The sequence below is a fragment of the Macrobrachium nipponense genome, chromosome 9, assembly GCF_015104395.2.
Source record: "Macrobrachium nipponense isolate FS-2020 chromosome 9, ASM1510439v2, whole genome shotgun sequence".
Classification (NCBI taxonomy): domain Eukaryota; kingdom Metazoa; phylum Arthropoda; class Malacostraca; order Decapoda; family Palaemonidae; genus Macrobrachium; species Macrobrachium nipponense.
In genome coordinates, this window is record NC_061110.1 from 78,234,188 (window position 1) to 78,255,396 (window position 21,209).

Here is a 21,209-nt window from a genome sequence, read left to right on the forward strand (position 1 = left end):
TGTCACTTATCATTTTTAATATGAAAATATTTCAAAATTGATAAAAGCTACAACCATGGGTTGTTTTTAGTTGTATTGTGCATGAAATTGCGCACATTTTCACATATAAAACTTTATGTAACGGCTAATTTAAAATGGTGCAAACATTACCACAATCGCATGTATGATTTTTTCGGAAGAGTTACCGCGCGGACGTAAGGAAAAAGTTTTTTCATAAATTCACCATAAATTGAAATATTGTGCTAGAGACTTCCAATTAGTTGCAAAATTAAGTTAAATGATTAAATATTACCAAAATATTAGAGTTTTTGCTTACAATTGCATTTTTCGACCATTTCAATAGAGTCAAAGTTGACCGAAGGTTGAAATTTTGGCACTTATCGTTATTTATATGAAAATATCTCAAAACTGATAAAAGCTACAATCATGAGTATTTTTTTGTTGTATTCTTCATAAAAATGCACACATTTTCATATATAATACTCCATGTAACGGCTAATTTAAAATGGTACAAAAATTATGTCAAAGTGACGAAATAATTTCCGAGATGTGTCACAGATACTTTTAGTGTCGGCAAGAAAAGAAATTCGTGCTTGCGCGCACTGCGTAACGATTGTAAACAAAACAACACCTTGATCCGTGAACTCCCAGCATCCCCCAAGGCGCGTGATTCAAGAGTTTTTGGCTGGTAGGCCTAAAAGTATTTTTCCGCGAATTTTTAAAAAAACTTTTGTATGTCGACGTAAAATACGTCCAGTCGGCACCCGAGAGAGAAAAAATGTCGACGTAAAATACGTCCAGACAGCGTTTAAGGGTTAAGGACAGAGAAGTGTTCGTTTCATTAAACGGCCTCTGACTCATGCCAGTAAATGTTTTGTTGATACTAATAATATAACCCTATTTAAAGATACATTTACTTTAATTTGTCTATATGATACATAAATAGTAATCAACTGTTCTTGTAGCCCTCAAGATTTGGCAAAATCGAAGTATCCAAAGAAAGACATTATCCAGTACACTGGAACCTTGACATACGAATTTAATTTGTTCCGTTACCATCGTCGTATATCAAAACAGTTGTATCTCAACGCATTTTTTCCCATTTAAAATAATGTAATATGTATTAATCCGTTCTAGCGCTATGAAACCACACCTAAACACAGCTAAATTACATATAATATACACAATTTATACACAAATAAACGAGTAATAACACACAATGATAAAATAACATAGCAATGTGATAAATGATAGTAAATGTTGATAAAATCAATAAAAAAAAGAAAGTAATTTTACTTACCACAACGAAAGATGACATGAGGCCAGCAGGGGGAGGAGGTAGGGAAGGGTGGCAGGGAACGATTTGTTCTCTTTTAATTTACGTATGCACACTAATAACTACGTAATAAACACAAATGAAATAACATTGCTAAACTAATTTTTATTTATTTTTTTTAATCAGTTCGTAGTTTAGAAATAATGGTGATGCCTTTGGAAGGTTTTTATAGCTTCCTTCTGCTTGATGATCGTGGATATTGTAGAAGGATTTCGACCATACTCGTTTGCCAAATCGACGATACGAACGCCACGTTCATGCTTTGCTATAATTTCATGTTTTGCTTCCATCGAAATCATTTTCTTGGGTTTTTTCTTATCACCTGCTTTGTCTTTAGCTTTGGGACCCATGGTTAATAATAAAATAGACAAAATAACACGAAAAATAGGCACAAATACGTACAACGAACTAAACAATGTGTTAACGATGTAGCACCAACAAACAAACAGACTGAACGCCATTTATCGGTCGCCTATACAACTATCACTCATTCGCAAAATCGTATCTCAAATATTTCGTTGTATATCAAAGCATATATTTTCGCAAATTTTCTGTTGTATCTCAAAACATTCGTATATTAGGGCAATCGTATGTCAAGGTTCCAGTGTAATTTGATCAGAGAGAGAGAGAGAGAGAGAGAGAGAGAGAGAGAGAGAGAGAGAGAGAGAGAGAGAGAGAGAGAGAGAGAGAGAGAGAGAGGCGTCTTGGCAACAATGGTCTCGGGGATTGACGTAACGTTTATTTTCTGAACAGATAGGACAGAGAAGTGTTTGTTTCATTAAACGGCCTCTGACTCATGCCAGGAAATGTTTTGTTGATACTAATACAGGCAGTCCCCGGGTTACGACGGGGGTTCCGTTCTTGAGACGCGTCGTAAGCCGAAAATCGTCGTAAGCCGGAACGACGCTTGGAAATATGTCTTAAACTAATAAAAAGTTATAAAAACCTTACTTGTAATCCTTTGGTTACACTACATGTCGTTTCCTGTAGTTTTATGTACAACCTGGAGTTATTTTTCATAAAAGAATGCTGGTTCTTGAAGGTAAAAACTATTGTAATCCTCTGGTGACACTACATTCTTGAAGTTTTTATGTACAACCTGGAGTGATTTTTGCAAAAATCTTGAGGGCTACAAGAACAGCTGATTACTATTTACGTATCATATAGACTAATTAAAGTAAATGTATCTTTAAATAGGCTTATATATTAGTATCAACAAAACATTTCCTGCCATGAGTCAGAGGCCGTTTAATGAAACGAACACTTCTCTGTCCTATCTGTTCAGAAAATAAACGTTACGTCAATCCCCGAGACCATTGTTGCCAAAGCGTCTTCTCTCTCTTCTCTCTCTCTCTCTCTCTCTCTCTCGTCTCTCTCTCTCTCTCTCTCTGATCAAATTACATTGGAAACTTGACATACGATTGCCCTAATATACGAATGTTTTGAGATATAACAGAAAATTTGCGAAAATACAAGCTTTGATATACAACGAAATATTTGAGATACGATTTTGCGATGAGTGTTAGTTGTATAGGCGACCGATAAATGGCGTTCAGTCTGTTTGTTTGTTGGTGCTGCATGTTAACACGTCGTTGTTTAGTTCGTTGTATTTGCGCCTATTTTTCGTGTTATTTTGTCTATTTTATTATTAACCATGGGTCTCAAAGCTAAAGACAAAGCAGGTGATAAGAAAAAACCCAAGAAAATGATTTCGATGGAAGCAAAACATGAAATTATAGCAAAGCATGAACGTGGCGTTCGTATCGTTGATTTGGCAAACGAGTATGGTCGAAATCCTTCTACAATATCCACGATCATCAAGCAGAAGGAAGCTATAAAAACCCCCGAGACCATTGTTGCCAAAGCGTCTCTCTCTCTCTCTCTCTCTCTCTCTCTCTCTCTCTCTCTCTCTCTCTCTCTCTCTCTCTGATCAAATTACGTACTGGATAATGTCTCTCTTTGGATACTTCGATTTTGCCAAATATTGAGGGCTACAAGAACAGTTGATTACTATTTACGTATCATATAGACTAATTAAAGTAAACGTATCTTTAAATAGGCTTATATTATTAGTATCAACAAAACATTTACTGGCATGAGTCAGAGGCCGTTTAACGAAACGAACACTTCTCTGTCCTTAACTCGGAGCGTCGGAAGAACGCCTCCTCTCTCTCTCTCTCTCTCCTTCATCTCTCCTCTCCTCTCCTCTCTCTCTCTCGTCTCTCCTCTCTCTCTCTCTCTCTCTCTCTCTCTCTCTCTGATCAAATTACTGGATAATGTCTCTCTTTGGATACTTGGAATTTGCGTTGTAATCTAACCAGAAACTTCGTTTTGTTATTATTACTGGAAACAAGCAATGATTTTTTCATTATTTGCGCTTTTGGACTGTTATATGATAAACTAGTATGTATTCATTCGCTCGGAAACTAGTTCCGCATATGAGGCGTCACTAAAAAACATAGAAAAATACAACATAAAAAGTGTCGAAAATCATCATAATCTCAAAATCTTTGTTGTAATCTAACCAGAAACTTATTTTTATTAATATACTGTGCTAAACTATAAAGGATTTTTATCATAGTATGCGTTTTTTAAAAGCGTCGTTAACTCGGAGCGTTGGAAGACGCCTCTCTCTCTCTTCTCTCTCTCTCTCTCTCTTCTCTCTCTCTCTCTCTCTCTCTCTCTGATCAAATTACTGGATAATGTCTCTCTTTGGATACTTGGAATTTGCGTTGTAATCTAACCAGAAACTTTGTTTTGTTATTATTACTGGAAACAAGCAATGATTTTTTCATTATTTGCGCTTTTGGACTGTTATATGTAAACTAGTATGTATTCATTCGCTCGGAAACTAGTTCCGCATATGAGGCGTCACTAAAAAACAGAAAAATACAACAGAAAAATACAACATAAAAAGTGTCGAAAATCATCATAATCTCAAAATTTTTGTTGTAATCTAACCAGAAACTTATTTTTATTAATATACTGTGCTAAACTATAAAGGATTTTTATCATAGTATGCGTTTTTTAAAAGCGTCGTTAACTCGGAGCGTCGGAAGCGTCAGCGTCGTAACCTCGGAACAAGCGTCGTAACCCAGGACGGATTTTTCCATTGAATATTTAAGAAAAAGCGTCGTAACCTCGGAACGTCGTAAGCCGGAACCGTCGTAACCCGGGGACCGCCTGTATATAAGCCTATTTAAAGATATGTTTACTTTAATTAGTCTATATGATACGTAAATAGTAATCAACTGTTCTTGTAGCCCTCAAGATTTGGCAAAATTACTCCAGGTTATACATAAAACTTCAAGAATGAAGCGTCACCAGAGGATTACAATAGTTTTTACCTTCAAGAACCAGCATTTTTTTATGAAAATAACTCCAGGTTGTACATAAAACTACAGGAAACAACATGTAGTGTAACCAAAGGATTACAAGTAAGGTTTTTATAACTTTTTATTAGTTTAAGACATATTTCCAAACGTCGTTCCGGCTTACGACGATTTTCGGGTTATGACGCGTCTCAAGAACGGAACCCCCGTCATAACCCGGGGACTGCCTGTATACACCTTCGGCACCTACCGGAGTTGTAGAGTTGAGCTTGCCCTCCTCATAGCAAAATGTATATTAGTTGGTGTTTACGGCACCAGTCTATACCTCATGAACACGTCCTAGCTCCGGCTAGTAACGATTGGTAGTACTATCACAGTGAACCTATTCTAAGAATGATGCATGCTATTATAAGGTTTGCATGTCTTAATAAGTATTATATACGTATAGTTTTAAGTTACAATTCTCCTTGGGGAATTGTTGCTCATTAATGATTTCCTCTTACAGAAGGCGCGTTGCTTGTCTCCAGGGTGCTCCACCTCCTTTAATGATCCGGTAAGCCATGAAGTCTGCCGGCCACATGCAAATTGTTCAATCTCTTTTGTGGCAGAGGAGGGACAACCACCCTACATGATTTGGCACCCGGAGGCGTGCACGCTGTGCTTCGAGCTGGTCATGATTCTTGCCAATGACCAGGTAAGCACTATGTAACCTTCTGTCTTCAGTGGTTGTTAGTTTAAGTCTATATAGCACTTCAAACATCCTATATCTTGTAATATTTGGTAATATAAACCGATATTACAGGCGGATGAGGACAGCAGCAAGTTGGCCAAAACAAGCCTGAGGCAGAGGGTTTCTGGGTACGGGCGGAACGCTCCGTCCGGGTGCCCCTACGTCCTGGACTACAGTCTGGGGACTCGCCTCTTCCCAGGTTCGCCATCGGCTTCAGTCAGAAAAGATCTGGATGCTCCCATCATCGACGCCATCCGGGCCGCGACAGCTCCACCACCGGAAGACCAGGAGTTAACAGAAGACGTCGCGGCGATAAACATCCATATGGAGCCGATGGATGAGCAGGTTAGTGGCGAGGTAAGTGAGGTAGGTAGCCTCCTAAGTCCCACCCCCTCTTCCTCCTCCTCTTTCCGTGGCTTTGATAAGTCCACCCCTACTCCGTAGGACGGCTCGAGATCAGTCCGTCCCAAGGTGAAGTCCCATAAGGCAACTAAATCGTTGCCTAAGGTACATAGGACAGTTCCGCCAGCGGCGTCAGAATTGTCCCTGGCCCCTAGGCCTTCGACTTCCTCTGCCATATCGCCAGCTGCCAAGGTTTCTCTCCCTTCTAAGGGATCGAGAGCGAAGTCCACTAAATCCAAGGCAGCGGAGTCAGGCCTCGATCATGATCTCCTTGCTAACCTTCTGATGTCGAAGGTTAGAGATGCAGTCGACGAAAGATTCGACTCCTTGAGGCGGACCTCCGGTGGACAGCCAGGCCGTATCAGACATTGTGGCGGAGCAGTTAAAGCCAATAAAGGACATGATGGCGGTCCTGCTCCACTCCGGATCTCCGGTCGTAGCATCAGAAGTTCCAGATGCCTCAAAGTTGCCGCCATTCCACAAGAACAACCCATGGCGGTTCGCCCTACACGCACCATACGTGGATGGCAAACTGACCCTAGAAGGTTGCGGCACAAGTCCACTGGAGGACTATGAGTTCCATCCAAAGAACCTCCAGTTCCCATTTAATGGATTCACCAGACTTACTGAGAATGCATTAGTCAGAGTCGACAGTGTTCCCAAAGAAACAGTCATATTTCCCAAGGAACATGACGGACTGGGAGTGTTAACACTAGATTAACGCCTCATAAGGGATCATTCACAATACTTGTGACACCGGACGAGGTTCCATCCCCCTTCACAGACAAGGTTGTGGAGTTAACACTCCAAGCAATCATGGACGAGAAGCCTATGCCAGTCCTAAAAGAGACGGAAGCTACCTCCCTCCTTATGCCCGCCAACAGAGAGTTATGGCATAATGCTCCTGCTACATTTACAGTCGGCAAACAAGACCCTGACTGCGCCTTGACCTTGTTCTCCGACAAGCTCCCCAAGCTGCCAGAGAACATGCTAAAGTCGGAATTCGAGGCTAGGACTAGACTGGCTAGATCTACCAACTCCGTGGCCTCACTGGAGTTGGTAGCTTCTATCTATAAGGACGAGCAGCTCTTCCAGGTCCTGACAAAAAGTCTGCTACAGACTTTTCAGTCGGACTTGTACGAATTTGGCGTAGCAAGAAGAGCGTGTAGGAAGTATGTTTTGGCGGAGGCTACTATTAGGCATGAGCCTAATAGGCTAATTAAAACTTCAATCTGGGGCGAGAACCTCTTCCCTCAAGAAGAGGTCGATAATGTTCTAGAAGAAGCCTCCAGGGCTAATCAGAGCCTCCGTGTCCGGTGGGGTCTGCCTGCCAAACGTAAGTTTGAGGCAACAGGTAAACAACCTAGATTCCGCAAGAAACAAAGATACTTCACGCCATATAAGGCGGCTCGTCCTCAGCAAATGGCACAGTCAATACCTCTAGCCCAGATGTCAAAGCCTTCGACATCAAAAGCCCAACCTCAGCAGCAGTTTGTGCTTCTCCAGGCCCCACAAGGTCAGCAGCCTGTAGCCGCAGCAGCCTTAATGGCCTCCCCCGCCTTCAACCCTGTCTATGAAGCCAGTGGTTCTTTTCGAGGCTACAATCGTCAAGCCGGTAGTAGTACAGCTAGAGGCAACTCCTGGCTGCATAGTAGATCTAGAAGCAGGGGGTTCCGTGGAGGCAGGGGCTATAAGCCCGCAGCGAACCAGTGAGACCTATCAGGTAGGAGGGAGGCTATACTGGTTCAGAGATCAATGGACTTTCAGCCCTTGGGCTTACAGCATAATCTCCAAGGGCCTGGGGTGGATGTGGAAGGAAGGATCCCCACCACCACCAGTGAACTTCTTCCAGACCCCAACAGCGGACCTGGAAGAATACACCAAAGATCTCTTGCAGAAGAGAGCAATAAAAAGAGTAAAGAGCTTGAAATTTCAGGGTCGTCTGTTTACTGTCGCAAAGAAGAATTCACCCAAAAGAAGAGTCATCCTGGACTTGTCCAAACTCAATTCTTACATTCTTTGCGACAAGTTCCGCATGCTGACACTCTCGCAGGTGCGGACCTTACTTCCCGTAGGGCCGTCACCACCTCTATAGATCTTACAGACGCTTACTATCATGTTACGATAGCAAGGAACTTCTCTCCGTACCTAGGCTTCCGTCTAGGCAACAAGGCGTATTCATTCAGTCATGCCATTCGGGGTCAACATAGCGCCCAGGATATTCACAAAACTAGGAGAGACAGTAGTGCAAGAACTCAGGACCTGCGGAATAATGCTGGTAGCCTACCTAGACGACTGGCTCATTTGGGCGACCACGGTCGAGGAATGCCGCAGAGCAACATCCAAAGTCATAGAATTCCTAGAGCTTCTACGATTTCAATTAAACAAAGAGAAGTTGCGGCTGGAACCAGCTTCCCAATTCCAATGGCTAGGAATACAATGGGACCTGAAGGAACACAAGCTATCCCTTCCACCCAAGAAGGCCAAGGAGATAGCAGTGGCTAAGAAACAATTCATCAGGAACAAGAAGGCCTCTCGACGTACCCAAGAGAGGATCCTCGGTTCACTGAAATTTGCGTCAGTAACAGACGTCCTACTAAAAGCCATATTGAAAGACATCAATCGTGTTTGGAAGAAGAGAGCCAATAATCGTCTTAGAGACAAAGTCTCAGTAATTCCATCCATGTTGACAAACTTCACCCATGGTCGAAACTCGAAAATTTATCCAGGTCAGTGCCAATGCACTTCCCTCCTCCGACGGTGACGATTCATACAGACGCGTCACTGAGTGGTTGGGGGGGATACTCTAAGCATCAGAAAATTCAAGGGAAATGGTCAAACATGCTCAGCCAGTTCCACATAAACGTATTATAAGCCATGGCAGTTTTTCTGACACTAAACAAGTTATCTCCACCCAAGAACAACCATGTGAGGATAGTCTCGGACAGCCTAGTGGTAGTCCATTGCATATACAGGGGAGGTTCCAAATCAAGCAAACTGAATCATGTTCTAATAGCATTATTTACCTTGGCAGCAAAGATGCACTGGCACCTGTCAGCAACCCATCTGGCAGGAGTCACGATTGTAATAGCGGACGCTCTATCCAGGACCGCGCCACTAGTGTCAGAATGGTCCCTAGACATGAATTCATTCTAGTGGATTTCCAATCAGATTCCCAGACTACAAGTGGATTTATTTGCAACAGAGTCCAACCACAAGGTCCCATGCTATGTGGCTCCCAACCTGGACCCTCTGGCCTATGCCACAGACGCATTGACAATAGATTGGAACCTCAGGCAGAAGATTTACCTGTTCCCTCCAGTGAATCTTCTGATGAAAGTGTTACACAAGCTACGCTCCTTCAAAGGACAAATAGCCCTAGTAGCCCCCAACTGGCCCAAAAGCAACTGGTTTCCGCTCCTTCTAGAGCTGAAGCTCCATCCCAGACGGAACTTTATGGATTTCATGAAGTTTGCGGCTCAAGAAGATGAGAGTATTGATCCATGTAATATCATATTCATAGAATCAGACAAAAGGGATTCAACACTTGGACAATATGACTCAGCTGTTAAGAAGTTGGCTGAATTTTTAAAGCATTCAGACATCCATAAAATGACCCCAAATCTGGCCATTTCATTTTTCAGAACGTTATTTGAAAAAGGCCTAGCCGCCAGTACTATTACGACAATAAAATCAGCCTTGAAGAAGATATTTTAAGTCGGATTCAAGATAAACTTAGAAGATTCATATTTTTCTTCCATCCCTAAAGCATGTGCACGCCTTAGACCAACTGTCCGTCCACAAAAGGTCACTTGGTTCTTGAATGATGTCCTAAAACTAGCGTCAGAAACGGATAATGAATCTTTTACATATACAGTATTACTCTTTTAAGAAAGACTTTGTTTCTAACAGCTATGGCCTCAGGCGCCAGAATATCTGAACTTTCAGCTCTCTCTCGTAATTCAGAAAACATAGATTTCTTTCCATCAGGAGAAGTATTACTCTCCCCGGATCGGAGTTTCCTGGCAAAAAATGAGGACCCCCAAAATAGGTGGTCTCCTTGGAAAATTGTTCCTCTGCCCCAGGACACATCTCTGTGTCCTGTTGCAACTCTTAAGTCCTTTTTGGCCAGGACCTCCACAAAGTCCTCAGGTCCTCTCTTTATTAGAGAACAGGGTGCCACGATCTCTATAAAAGGCATTAGACAACAGATACTTTATTTCATAAAACAGGCAAACCTGGAGTCATTTCCACATGCTCATGACATTCGGGCGGTAGCTACATCAATTAATTATTTTCAAAATATGAACTTTGAGGACCTTAAAAAATATACGGGTTGGAAATCTTCATCAGTTTTCAAACGCCACTATCTAAAAAATTTACAAGTTCTAAAATATTCAGCTATAGCCACAGGGAGGCTAGTCTCCCCCGAATAACATTTCCTATAACCTTCTGTCCTTCATTTCTCTATCACCCCCCCTCCTCCTCCTCCTTTCTACCTGCCTCATTAATACTGCCCACGATGACTCTCTCCTCGGTGGGGGAGAGCCTGGCGTCCCCAAATCACTCAGGATGTACATATGTAACCAACCCCGGACAAGCTTTATGATCTGGTCATTCATATCTAAAACTTTGTATTAAAATATGATACCTATATGATAATTACCTTTGTTTTACCATTAAGAATAATTAATTATAAGCCTTAACTAAAGTCTTAGTCTTTAAGTACTAGATTATAAGTTTTCTATTGTTCATATAGTTTTTATATTAAGTAAACTTATATAACAAAATTTCATTTCTCCTCTTAAGTTTACTCTCTTCGAAAAACTTTTAGCTTGGAAGGCATTCTCTTGTATGTTTTCACCGGTGAACACAGGTCGACCCAGAGAAGGGATTTTGACGAAGGAAAAATCTATTTCTGGGGAGAGACCTGTGTCGCCCGGTGAACCCAATCCAAGCCAGAAAAGGTATCTAGAAAAGCAAAGATTGAGTGAGGGCGCTCACATCGGGCGTCAGCAGTAGTAATACGGGGGCGATGTGGGAGTGACCATTGTCGCGGCAAACCCCATACTGGGGTTTTGGGAAGGAATACTCTAAATGGCGGGAGACCTGTGAATAGTGGTTTTCACACGCCCCGAACTTTATACACGACGCCCTTTGGGTGCTCGCGTGAGGGTAGTAACCTCTGCATACCAATGCTAACTTTTTCTCTGGTATATTTAGAAAGTATTTATATCAGAAAAGAGGCTAGAAGAATCTTTTTGCCGGGCGACACAGGTCTCTCCCCAGAAATAGATTTTTCCTTTGTCAAAATCCCTTTAGTAGATCTCATTGATTTCCCACCCCCATCTTCCCCTTCATGGGAATAGGACTGCTGAATGAGTCAGAAACTTTACCCAGGCTTGGTGTAACTTTTGACTCATTCTACCTTTGAGAAACATCTAATGAACGCATCAGCATATGCTGCATGGAAGTTAGGTATTGTACATAAGGCCCCATACATTTTTAAGTGATAAAATCAATGCAACCTGTCGAACTTCTCAGTTCCAGAGGTCCTTTATTTCTCACACAGTTGGACTGTGGAACGGTCTCCCTGAGGTTGTTGCGCAAGTGGAACTTCAAAGGTCACAGAAATTCAATAGTACCTTGAAGAGAACTAGTGCTGACCTCCCTTTCCTAGTGTTTGAACTGCACTCAAAATGGGAGGAGTATTGGCTTATTTCTAATTTCGGGTTTAATGCTTTTGGTGAAAAGCAAATCAAAACACACATCTTAGTTTCATTACCATACTTCTCTCTTTAACAGATCCCTTTCTAGATGTCACTTCATATTCATTCTACTGCATTTCATATGCACTTTTTCAGTGGTTTCCACACACCACTTTTAGATACTATATCGCACTTGACAACATTTCTATTTCATTTAATTTCTACCACACACTTTGGCAATTCAGCCCACCAAGGTCTGCCTTACCTGGTATAACAGTGAAATCCTTTTTTTTTCTATGTTGTCTGTATTTATCATAAGAGTAAAATCAATCTATTTCAGGTGCTCTGCTCTAAATTGTTACAAACTTCTCTTGGGCATCGTAAACATTGTGTTTAGCTACCTAAATCTTTGATTTTCTTGGCTCTGGTAGAAATTCCAGTACTGCTTCTCCCAGCTGTATCTTCGGATCAGATCCTCAAAGCCAATACTGTCAGTTCCTGTTTCCATAAGGTATACCACTTCCAATGTGGCACTTTTGCTACTGAATTTTTACTGCCGTTCTCTTGGTCACTTGTTTGCAGTGTACATACAGTACTGAGAACCTATGCATTACCCTCTCTGATAACATTTTTCTTTCACTTCATTCCATTTCTATCAAGTCTCCTGCCATTTCATCTTGGACCTTTTTTGTATATGGTACTTTAATCTGTCTTGTTTTGCTGCCATACCACCAGAATTTGTATTTTCTTTTGTCTATGTTAACTATTTCCATTCCTGCTCCTTTACTGTACAGGAAAAGAACAGGTGAAGCATAAAAAATTTCAAGATCCCAAACAATTTCCGTATCAACTAAGTACTTACTTTAGTCCCTACACTTTAGACTTTCAGAATGAACACTGCCCACAAATATTTTGAGATCCTCATCACAAAAGAATGTGTATCCATGCAATATCACTGGTAAATAGATTACCATGATTATATAAGGAAACTCTCTCAGACAAGTTACTGCGTTAATAATTTAAATTGGAGACATAACATAAATATTTAATACCTATAATCTAAAATTCTGAAGGAATATGAAAAATCAACCTTGGAAATGATACCTTAATGAAGAATCGTAGCTGATCAGCATCAGAGAGAAGTTCTATAACATGAGTTGATGCTGATATGAATGCACTTTTTGAAATAAGATCTCCAAAGCCTTCAGCTTCCCGTGCTTGCAGGCGATCACTATCCCATTTGGCAATAAAATAACTAAAAAGTCTTTTGCCTAGGGAGTGGTTGGCTTGGCAGATATATTTCTGAAATAAAAATATCCAATTTTTTTACCAAAAAACAAATGAACATATTAAACCAAACTACACTGAAAACACAAATAAAATAAACTTAATAGTTAAAATTATTTAAAAGAAACTGCATCTTACCCTTGTGAATGATCAAGGATTTATTAAAAAAAATAGTTAACATAATTTAGTATTGAATTCTATCTTGATCTAAGTTAAATATTATGTACGTTTCTTATTGCTGTATTACTAAATACTATAGTACTAAATCTTAGGTTTCTGGAGAGCAGAATATGTAGAATATGAACTTGAAGATTTACAGACATAAATACTGTACCAATGTAGTGGCTTATAGAGCATTCAAAGACTAAATAAAATATTTTATCACACTTTAAACTTATATGGGAAGTGACTGAACCTTCATGTTGAATGGTATTTCTGTTGGGGCAAAATTCTTCCATAAAGTAATTCCCAACACAAACCTATTTACATATTAGTTACTTATCAGCTCTTACAGCACCATAATTTGATGCTTGGCACCATAACTTGCTGTTGCATTAAGTTACACTGCCATTAACTTCATGCCTATTCCTGCTGTTAGCCCTGTCAATGGCGCCGTAAAACTCGTGCCGTAAGATCAAATTCGCCATCACGTCAGTGTCGCCGTAAGTCGGTGATGTACTACATTATAATAGTAATGAATTTTTGCTAATGTATCTCTACATAATCAGTGCATTTCACACAAAAATCTCTTAGACTTAAGTGTACAGTTCAGTGTATTGTACAAAATTACTGTAGACTTAGGTTACCTTAAATGTTCAATTATTGGCTATACCACATGATCTTTGTTACTTATAGAATTTTGTTGTATATCAGGTGGATATACCTGCAGTCATACATGCCACACTTTCTTTGGAAAATCAAATAAACATCATGAAATTCAAATTGCACTTTATAATATAAGAAAGGTACAGGGGGTTCTGTTCTCGGCGGGGTGCTGATAAGAGAAAACCGCCATTAACCAAAACTCGGTGATTTATGCAAGTTCTGGTTACTTTACCCGTAAAGTAAGATAAAAGCCTTATTATTAATAAACTGCATGAGAGTAAAAGCTTTAGCATAATTTTCAGAGTTGAAAGCAATGTAAATTAATAAAGAAACAGCTTGGCACTAGATCCAGAGGCGACAACCCTCAAACCGAAATTTACATTTTGCACCAATATACATATCTGGAAGTACGATATACTGCAGTCCATTACATCAGTGAGCTACTGTAATACTGAATTTATCAAAAGAACAGGTAATTTCTCCTAGTTTAGCACTGTACAAAAATGCAATGTATATTCTGCTTTACAGCAAATTTTGTAAAAAGTAACATGAACCAACATTCCTCTCAGCAAACTTACACCACTCCATTATATTTAACGTTTTTATAATGTACTACTTCGAAGTATTATACAGTAATACCCCGAACTTACGTGAGGTTAGGTTCCAGACCCCCTTGCACATGGGAAAGTTTTGTGTTAAGTTTGGCACAGCCTTTAAAAATGCTAATAAATGCTTGCTTCTAGAGTTTGAACACTAAATATTATGATAATTATGCTCCCTAAGTATTAAGCTAACTTTTAAATAAAATTAAAGTTATTGAAATTTCATTTGTAAAAGAATTTTCTTTGGGTCACTAGGTAAACAGTGTGAGGGCTCACTATGAGAGAGAGAGAGAGAGAGAGAGAGAGAGAAATATGTATGTCATGTGAGGTAAAACTCTGGAGGGGTATCATCTTTAAAAAGTGCGAATGGGATCACATCTTCTGAAAGTACATTAACTGTATGAGCTGTAATTTCGTAACAAAGTACAGTGGTCCCCCCGTGTGTGTACCAGAGCCCCCGCGAATAGTTGGAACCCCTATAAAAATACTGAAAACAGCCTATTTTGATAGTTAAAACTCCAGAAAAACCCACTAAAAATGTGTTTCTTGGTTTTTTATTAGTTTTATCACAAAAAGTGCATTTTATGATGAAATGGATAAAAAACCCATTAATTTCTGGATATTTCTCACAGAAAAATACCGCAAATAGGCAGATTTTCCGTGAATAATGCAGGGAAATGTTCCCAAGAGAAATCCGCAAATCCAGAGAACGCAAATACGGGGGGTCCACTGTACATACAGATTGTACCAGCACTTTCCTCCAAGATTAAGAAACTAATTTTCACAGAACGACAACCCTGCTATTTCTCTGATATGTTGTTTTTCTGGGCCCTCTGGCATACGCTACGGACGCCCTGAGTATAGATTGGAACCAGTGGAGGAAGGTTTATTTATTCCCTCCAGTGAACCTTCTCCTGAAGGTGCTGCACAAGTTGAGATCCTTCAAAGGTCAGGTGGCTCTCATAGCTCCTCACTGGCCCAAGAGCAATTGGTTTCCCCTTCTCCTGGAACTAGGTCTTCGTCCTCACCCTCTCCCGGACTTGAGGCTGTCGCAACAAGTTCAAACGAGGACTATGTTCGATTCCTCAGGTCTTCACAAAACCCTAACTTTATGGATTTCATGAAGTTAGCAGGTAGGAGAGTAGGGGACATTGATCCACAGAACATTTTGTTCTTGGAGTCAGACAAAAGAGAATCTACACTTCGCCAGTATGATTCAGCAGTTAAGAAATTGTCTACATTTCTCAGGGAATCAAATATCAAAGTAATGACAATGAACGTGGCTATAACCTTCTTCAGGACTTTATTCGAACAAGGCTTGGCAGCTGCCACAATAACAACCACTAAGTCAGCTCTGAAAAAGATTTTTCTTCTCGGGTTTGGTATAAATCTAACTGAGTCTTATTTCACCTCAATCCCAAGGGCATGTGCATGCCTGCGGCCTATTCACAGGCCGTCATCAGTGTCATGGTTTCTTAACGATGTTCTCAGGTTAGCCTCGGAAACAGACAACTTCAAATGTGATTACCAAACCCTTTTGCGTAAGACACTGTTTTTATTGAGTCTGGCTTCAGGTGCCAGGATATCGGAGCTGTCATCTTTATTTAGAGACCAAGGGCATATAGAGTTCCTTTCCTCGGGTGATGTGTTGCTTTCGCCAAATAAAGAATTTCTGGCTAAGAATGAAGACCCTTTGGTAAGGTGGTCCCCATGGAAGATTGTTCCGCTTCCGCAGGATCTATCTTTATGTCCTGTTAAAACTCTTAAGGACTATTTATCTAGAACAGGGCTCTCCAAACTATGGCCTGCGGGCCACATCCGGCCCGCCACATAATTTCATCTGGCCCGGCAAACAAATCCCTGTGTGGTGGCCTTGAAAAAATAATTATCGCACGACTGGCATCAGAATGTGAATGGATTTGGAAATTGGCATTTTTTGCAGATATGACAGGTCATATGAATCAATTGAATCTGAAGTTCCAAGGCAAAACAAATTTGATCAGTGACTACTTTGTTCATGTCAAGGCATTCAGAACAAAACTTGCGCTACTTGAAGGCCAGTGAAAGTTAAGAATTTTGCTTATTTTCCATGTTGTGAAAAATTTCATGCAGAAAATAAAGTTGAATTTCCTTCTTCATTTGCAAATGAAATAATTTCGGAGTTGAAAAAACAGTTTCAGGAGCCATTTGCTGACCTTGATGCCAAAGCAAATGAAATCAGGCTCTTTCATAATCCATTTGACTGCAATGCTGAAAATCTTCCAACTCAATTTCAAGTGGAAATTATTGATCTCTAGGCAGATGACAGACTGAAAGATAAGTATAGAGAAGGAAATCTGATTGAGTTTTATAAATGCCTGCAGCCAGATCAGTTTCCAAATTTGATAAAGTTTGCTTGTAGTTTTTTGTCCATTTTTGGTACAACATACTTGTGTGAACAAACATTTTCCAAAATGAAGTATGTGAAATCTAACTATCGAGCAAATTTGTCCGATGATCATTTGAAATCAATTCTTACAATTGGCTCATTTAATCTGGAACCTGATTTCTATGAAATTTTTAAGTCAAAACGTCAGTATCATTCGTCACACTAATTTGGTTGCATAAAACTAAAGGCAGGAATCTATTTAGTTCACCCTGATTTTTTCCAACAAGATATGTTTTAATTTTTCCATGTTTTTTCTGTAATATTTGAGGAAATTAAATTACTGACACTGATTTTTTTTCCTTTGGCCCGCATAAATGTGGGAAATATATAATGTGGCCCTTACATTGAAAAGTTTGGAGACCCCTGATCTAGAACATCTACCTATTCCGAAGGCCCCCTTTTCATTAGAAACGGTGGTGGTACCATATCTCTAAAGGGCATTAGGCAGCAGATTTTGTATTTTATCAAGAAAGCCAGCCCAGGGTCATTTCCCAAGGTGCATGACATTCGGGCTATAGCAACTTCTGTAAATGTCTTCAAATATATGAACTTTGATGATCTGAAGAGGTATACTGTTTGGAAGTCACCCTCGGTTTTCAAAAAGCATTACCTTAAGTCTTTGGAGGATCTTAAATATCATGCAATAGCTGTAGGGAGACCAGTGTCTCCTGCTACAACATCAATAGAGTACTGTCCTTGTGTCATATGAATCTTTTCCATTATGCCAGCCTCATTAACATTCTACCTACCTCAGCAAATGTCTTTGTTTAGAATTGGTGCATAGTGTTACGTTTATACAAATTATTGGTAATTATTTTATTATGTGCGTATTTTGTTGCCACATGTTATTGCTATATGGTGTATTTTATAAATAATAAATTATATTTTTCCAATTCTAGACTATTTTTTTATTTCTTTAACCCTACTGAGTTCAAATTAATATTGTATTTCATTTCAGAGGGATGTAGCTTGGTGTTTCTCTGGTACAATTTCACGGAGCGACACGGCTGAGCCCAGAAAGGGATTTTGACGTAGGAAAAATCTATTTCTGGGCGAGGAAGCCGTGTCGCCCAGTGAAATCCCCCCCCCTGGTTTTTTCCCCCCCCCTTGCTGTGCACCAAGCTTCAATGCTATCGATAAGTATGACGTCACAGACGCCTTCAACGGGGTAGCTAGGTGTGACCTATGGGTCGGCTCCCCGTATTTAGGGTCTTTTGATGAGGAAAAGGCTAATTGGAGGGGTTGCTGTGGTAGTGTTTAACACTCGCCCCAGTTTTATACCGACACCTTTTATATAGGTGAGCAAGTCAGAGGCTTCTGAAATGTCCAATTTAGCAGTTCTCTGGTATTATAGCAATATTTTACTAGAAATAGTGCTAAAGAAGACACATTTCACTGGGCGACACGGCTTCCTCACCCAGAAATAGATTTTTCCTACGTCAAAATCCCTTTATTAGTTGATCATGGAGGTCTTATACAGTGACAAAGACTGTGAATTACGTACTGCCTTTGTACATATTTTAAAAAATATAAATAGCATACCATACACAAAATCTCTATACTGATTTTACACTTAAAAACATGAAAACTTATACTAATTGTTTTGTACTAGTATGTACTTCAGAAATTAAATAGTTTCTGAAGGGATATCATCTTTGAAAAGTGCAGTAACTTTGTGAATGGGTATCGCATCTTGTAAAACTACGCATATGCACTAACTGGCAGGTGCTGTAATTACCTTTGTATCATATTTATGCATGTAAAAAAATAAAAATACATTTTTAACAAAGATTTCAAACAGGAAAGCTTTAAAACATAAAAATTTACATAATAAATTAAACATAAACATTGCAGGGTTTTGCAGAGTTTCTTTACGATTTGCAAATGTTCGCGCTATTGGGAATTAGCGCAAATCGAATCGCATAAGTTCGGGGTATTACTGTACATGACTCACATACTAATGAATTTCACATCACTGGAAAGGCAATTTGTTATAACTTTATGAAGTCTATTTTCTTTATCAAGAATTTTTTTTAAAATTAAATTTTTCATTATGGCTAACTTTTACTGATGACATCAGTTTTATTTATTTGTGTGTGTGTGTGTGTGTGTGTATGAGTTTTGGCGTTTTTAAACATATGATAAATTTCAATTCTTTAGTTTTGAAATGACATTGTATTCATTAACATAGCATGAAGTCTAATATGACATAGCAATCAAAGAAAATTACGTATTGCTAAACATTTTTGCTTTGTCAGTGAAGGTTGAGTGCTCTGGCACATACTGCCCCTCCCAATCCACAAAGGTTAAATATAACAGATTCAAAATAATAACAGTAAAACAATAATTAACAAACTATCAAAATAGCTGGTGTTTATGGCACCAATAACTGGTTATCAGTGCACTATCTATGCACTATTATGGCGCCACCCGCCGATAACCAGGAACTGCCTGTAGTAGTACTAGTGGCATTTTGAAAATGAAAGGAGGTGAAATGAAAAAGATCACTACATATGAGTGTAGAACTCCCCAACTACCTGAGGATTTCACAAAGTTAGTTAACTCCTTCACAGTTACATAAACACTTGCAAGGCTGATTAGGACCTAAGGATCTGCCTCAGCAAGTCCAGGGTTATTGGCTAACTACTATTTTCTTTTATTACAACAATAGGAATAGAAGCATAGGATTTCACACCAACAAAATGGGCTAAATTATAAATAATGAGTTTCTTATGAAACCAAATGCATCTCAACTTACCAGAAAAACATTCTCTGAAATGCCGTCCAAGTGGTCTTCAGCCAACGTCTTCCCAACCAAAATCTGTGAATTAAATAAAAGATATGTACTTCATATGGTGTACTGTTACAAAGATTTCACATCATAGAAATCACATAAAATTTGACTAACTTACCACTATACATACATATATACAAACATACATACATACATACATACATATACTATATAATATATATATATACTATATATATATATATATATATATATATATATATATATATATATATATATATATTATATATTATATATTAGTATATATATATATATATATATATATATATATATATATATATATATATATATATATATATTAGATATTTATATATATATATATATAATATATATATATATATATATATATATATATATATATATATATATATATATATATATATATATATATATATATATATATATATATATATATATATATATATATATATATATATATATATACGTATATATATATATATATATATATTATATATATATATATATATATATATATATTATATATATATATATATATATATATATATATATATATATATATATATATATATATATATATATATATATATATATATATATATATATATATATATATATATATATATATTATATATATATATATATATATATATATATATATATATATATATATATATATATATACATACACACATACATATAGAGTTGGACATCACTATATACACATACATTTTGCAAGGTTTTACTCTTGCATAGTTACACACAGGTAAATAATTAAACAGTAATAAAAGTTTTAAATGAAATTTAAATGTGCACCATACCAAATGACAACATGATCAAAATGAAGTGTTAGGCAATGCTAGTACCCATGCATTACCCTTTGCTCTCTGTTCAGCATATACCGATGGGTCACCCTCTGTCTCTCAAAGCGTGCACCACCACACTCCTCACTCAGTCCATGCTCAGCTATCTCCAGCAGCGTTCTCATGTGCACTCCATTGCTTCTTTGTTCAAAAGAAGCCTTAATCAACCTGTGCAGTGACTCCAAAGCATTTTAGAAGTGTTAGTGGGAGTTAGAGCAAGACCAAGAGGGGTCCATGATATGCCTAATTTGGTTGAAAAGTGCTTGATAAGACTAATATAGAAAACCTCTCTTTTGCTGAAATTGGTAGGAGACTAAAGATGACTGAAGAATGTTCGAGGAATGTTTCCTATAGAGCCTGTGAGTGCAAAAGTGACTTCTACAGTGCAGGACAGTATGGGTAAGAACTGAAAAGGCACTAAGCATGTGGATAGAAAAAGATCCCTATCAATGGAAACATTTTAATGCAGAAAACCTTTTCATTATATAACACTTCAACAATAAGGCTGGAATTGACAAGGAAACCAATTTATCTGAAGCCAGGAAAGAACTGTAAAAACAATGAATCTATGTATAGCCAGGGAATGTTTTGAGATACTAGTCCCATTTCTCTGAGACTATCAAAACCTCAAGTCTTGTACATCTAAATCAAGTACCAGCACTGTCTGTCTATGGAATACCATTTCCAGATCAGACAACAGGCACTGGCTTGTTGGACACCAGCATAAGTTATTCTATATTGAGCACAGATGACATTAGGTAAAGACCAAATGTGACACATGCCACAGTCAATCTCTATTGGGCACTGGCAAGCAAAGCACCTGTGTCATACACAGAAATAATTGCTGCATCAAGTATGGGTGGAGTAGGGGAGGTACTGATAGAGATTTGACCATTGGGAATGTC

General features: G+C 38.6%; 1 protein-coding gene across 1 annotated transcript in view; it reads right to left on the reverse strand.

The window, feature by feature from the left end:
- Positions 1-21,209, reverse strand: part of LOC135218026 (uncharacterized) — a 182,417-nt gene that overhangs the window by 103,629 nt on the left and 57,579 nt on the right. The window contains exons 5-6 of the mRNA XM_064254172.1: positions 19,409-19,471; positions 12,613-12,810 (exon numbers count right to left, since the gene is read on the reverse strand). Coding sequence (XP_064110242.1) covers positions 12,613-12,810; positions 19,409-19,471 — 261 coding nt within the window. The remainder of the gene's footprint in view (positions 1-12,612; positions 12,811-19,408; positions 19,472-21,209) is intronic.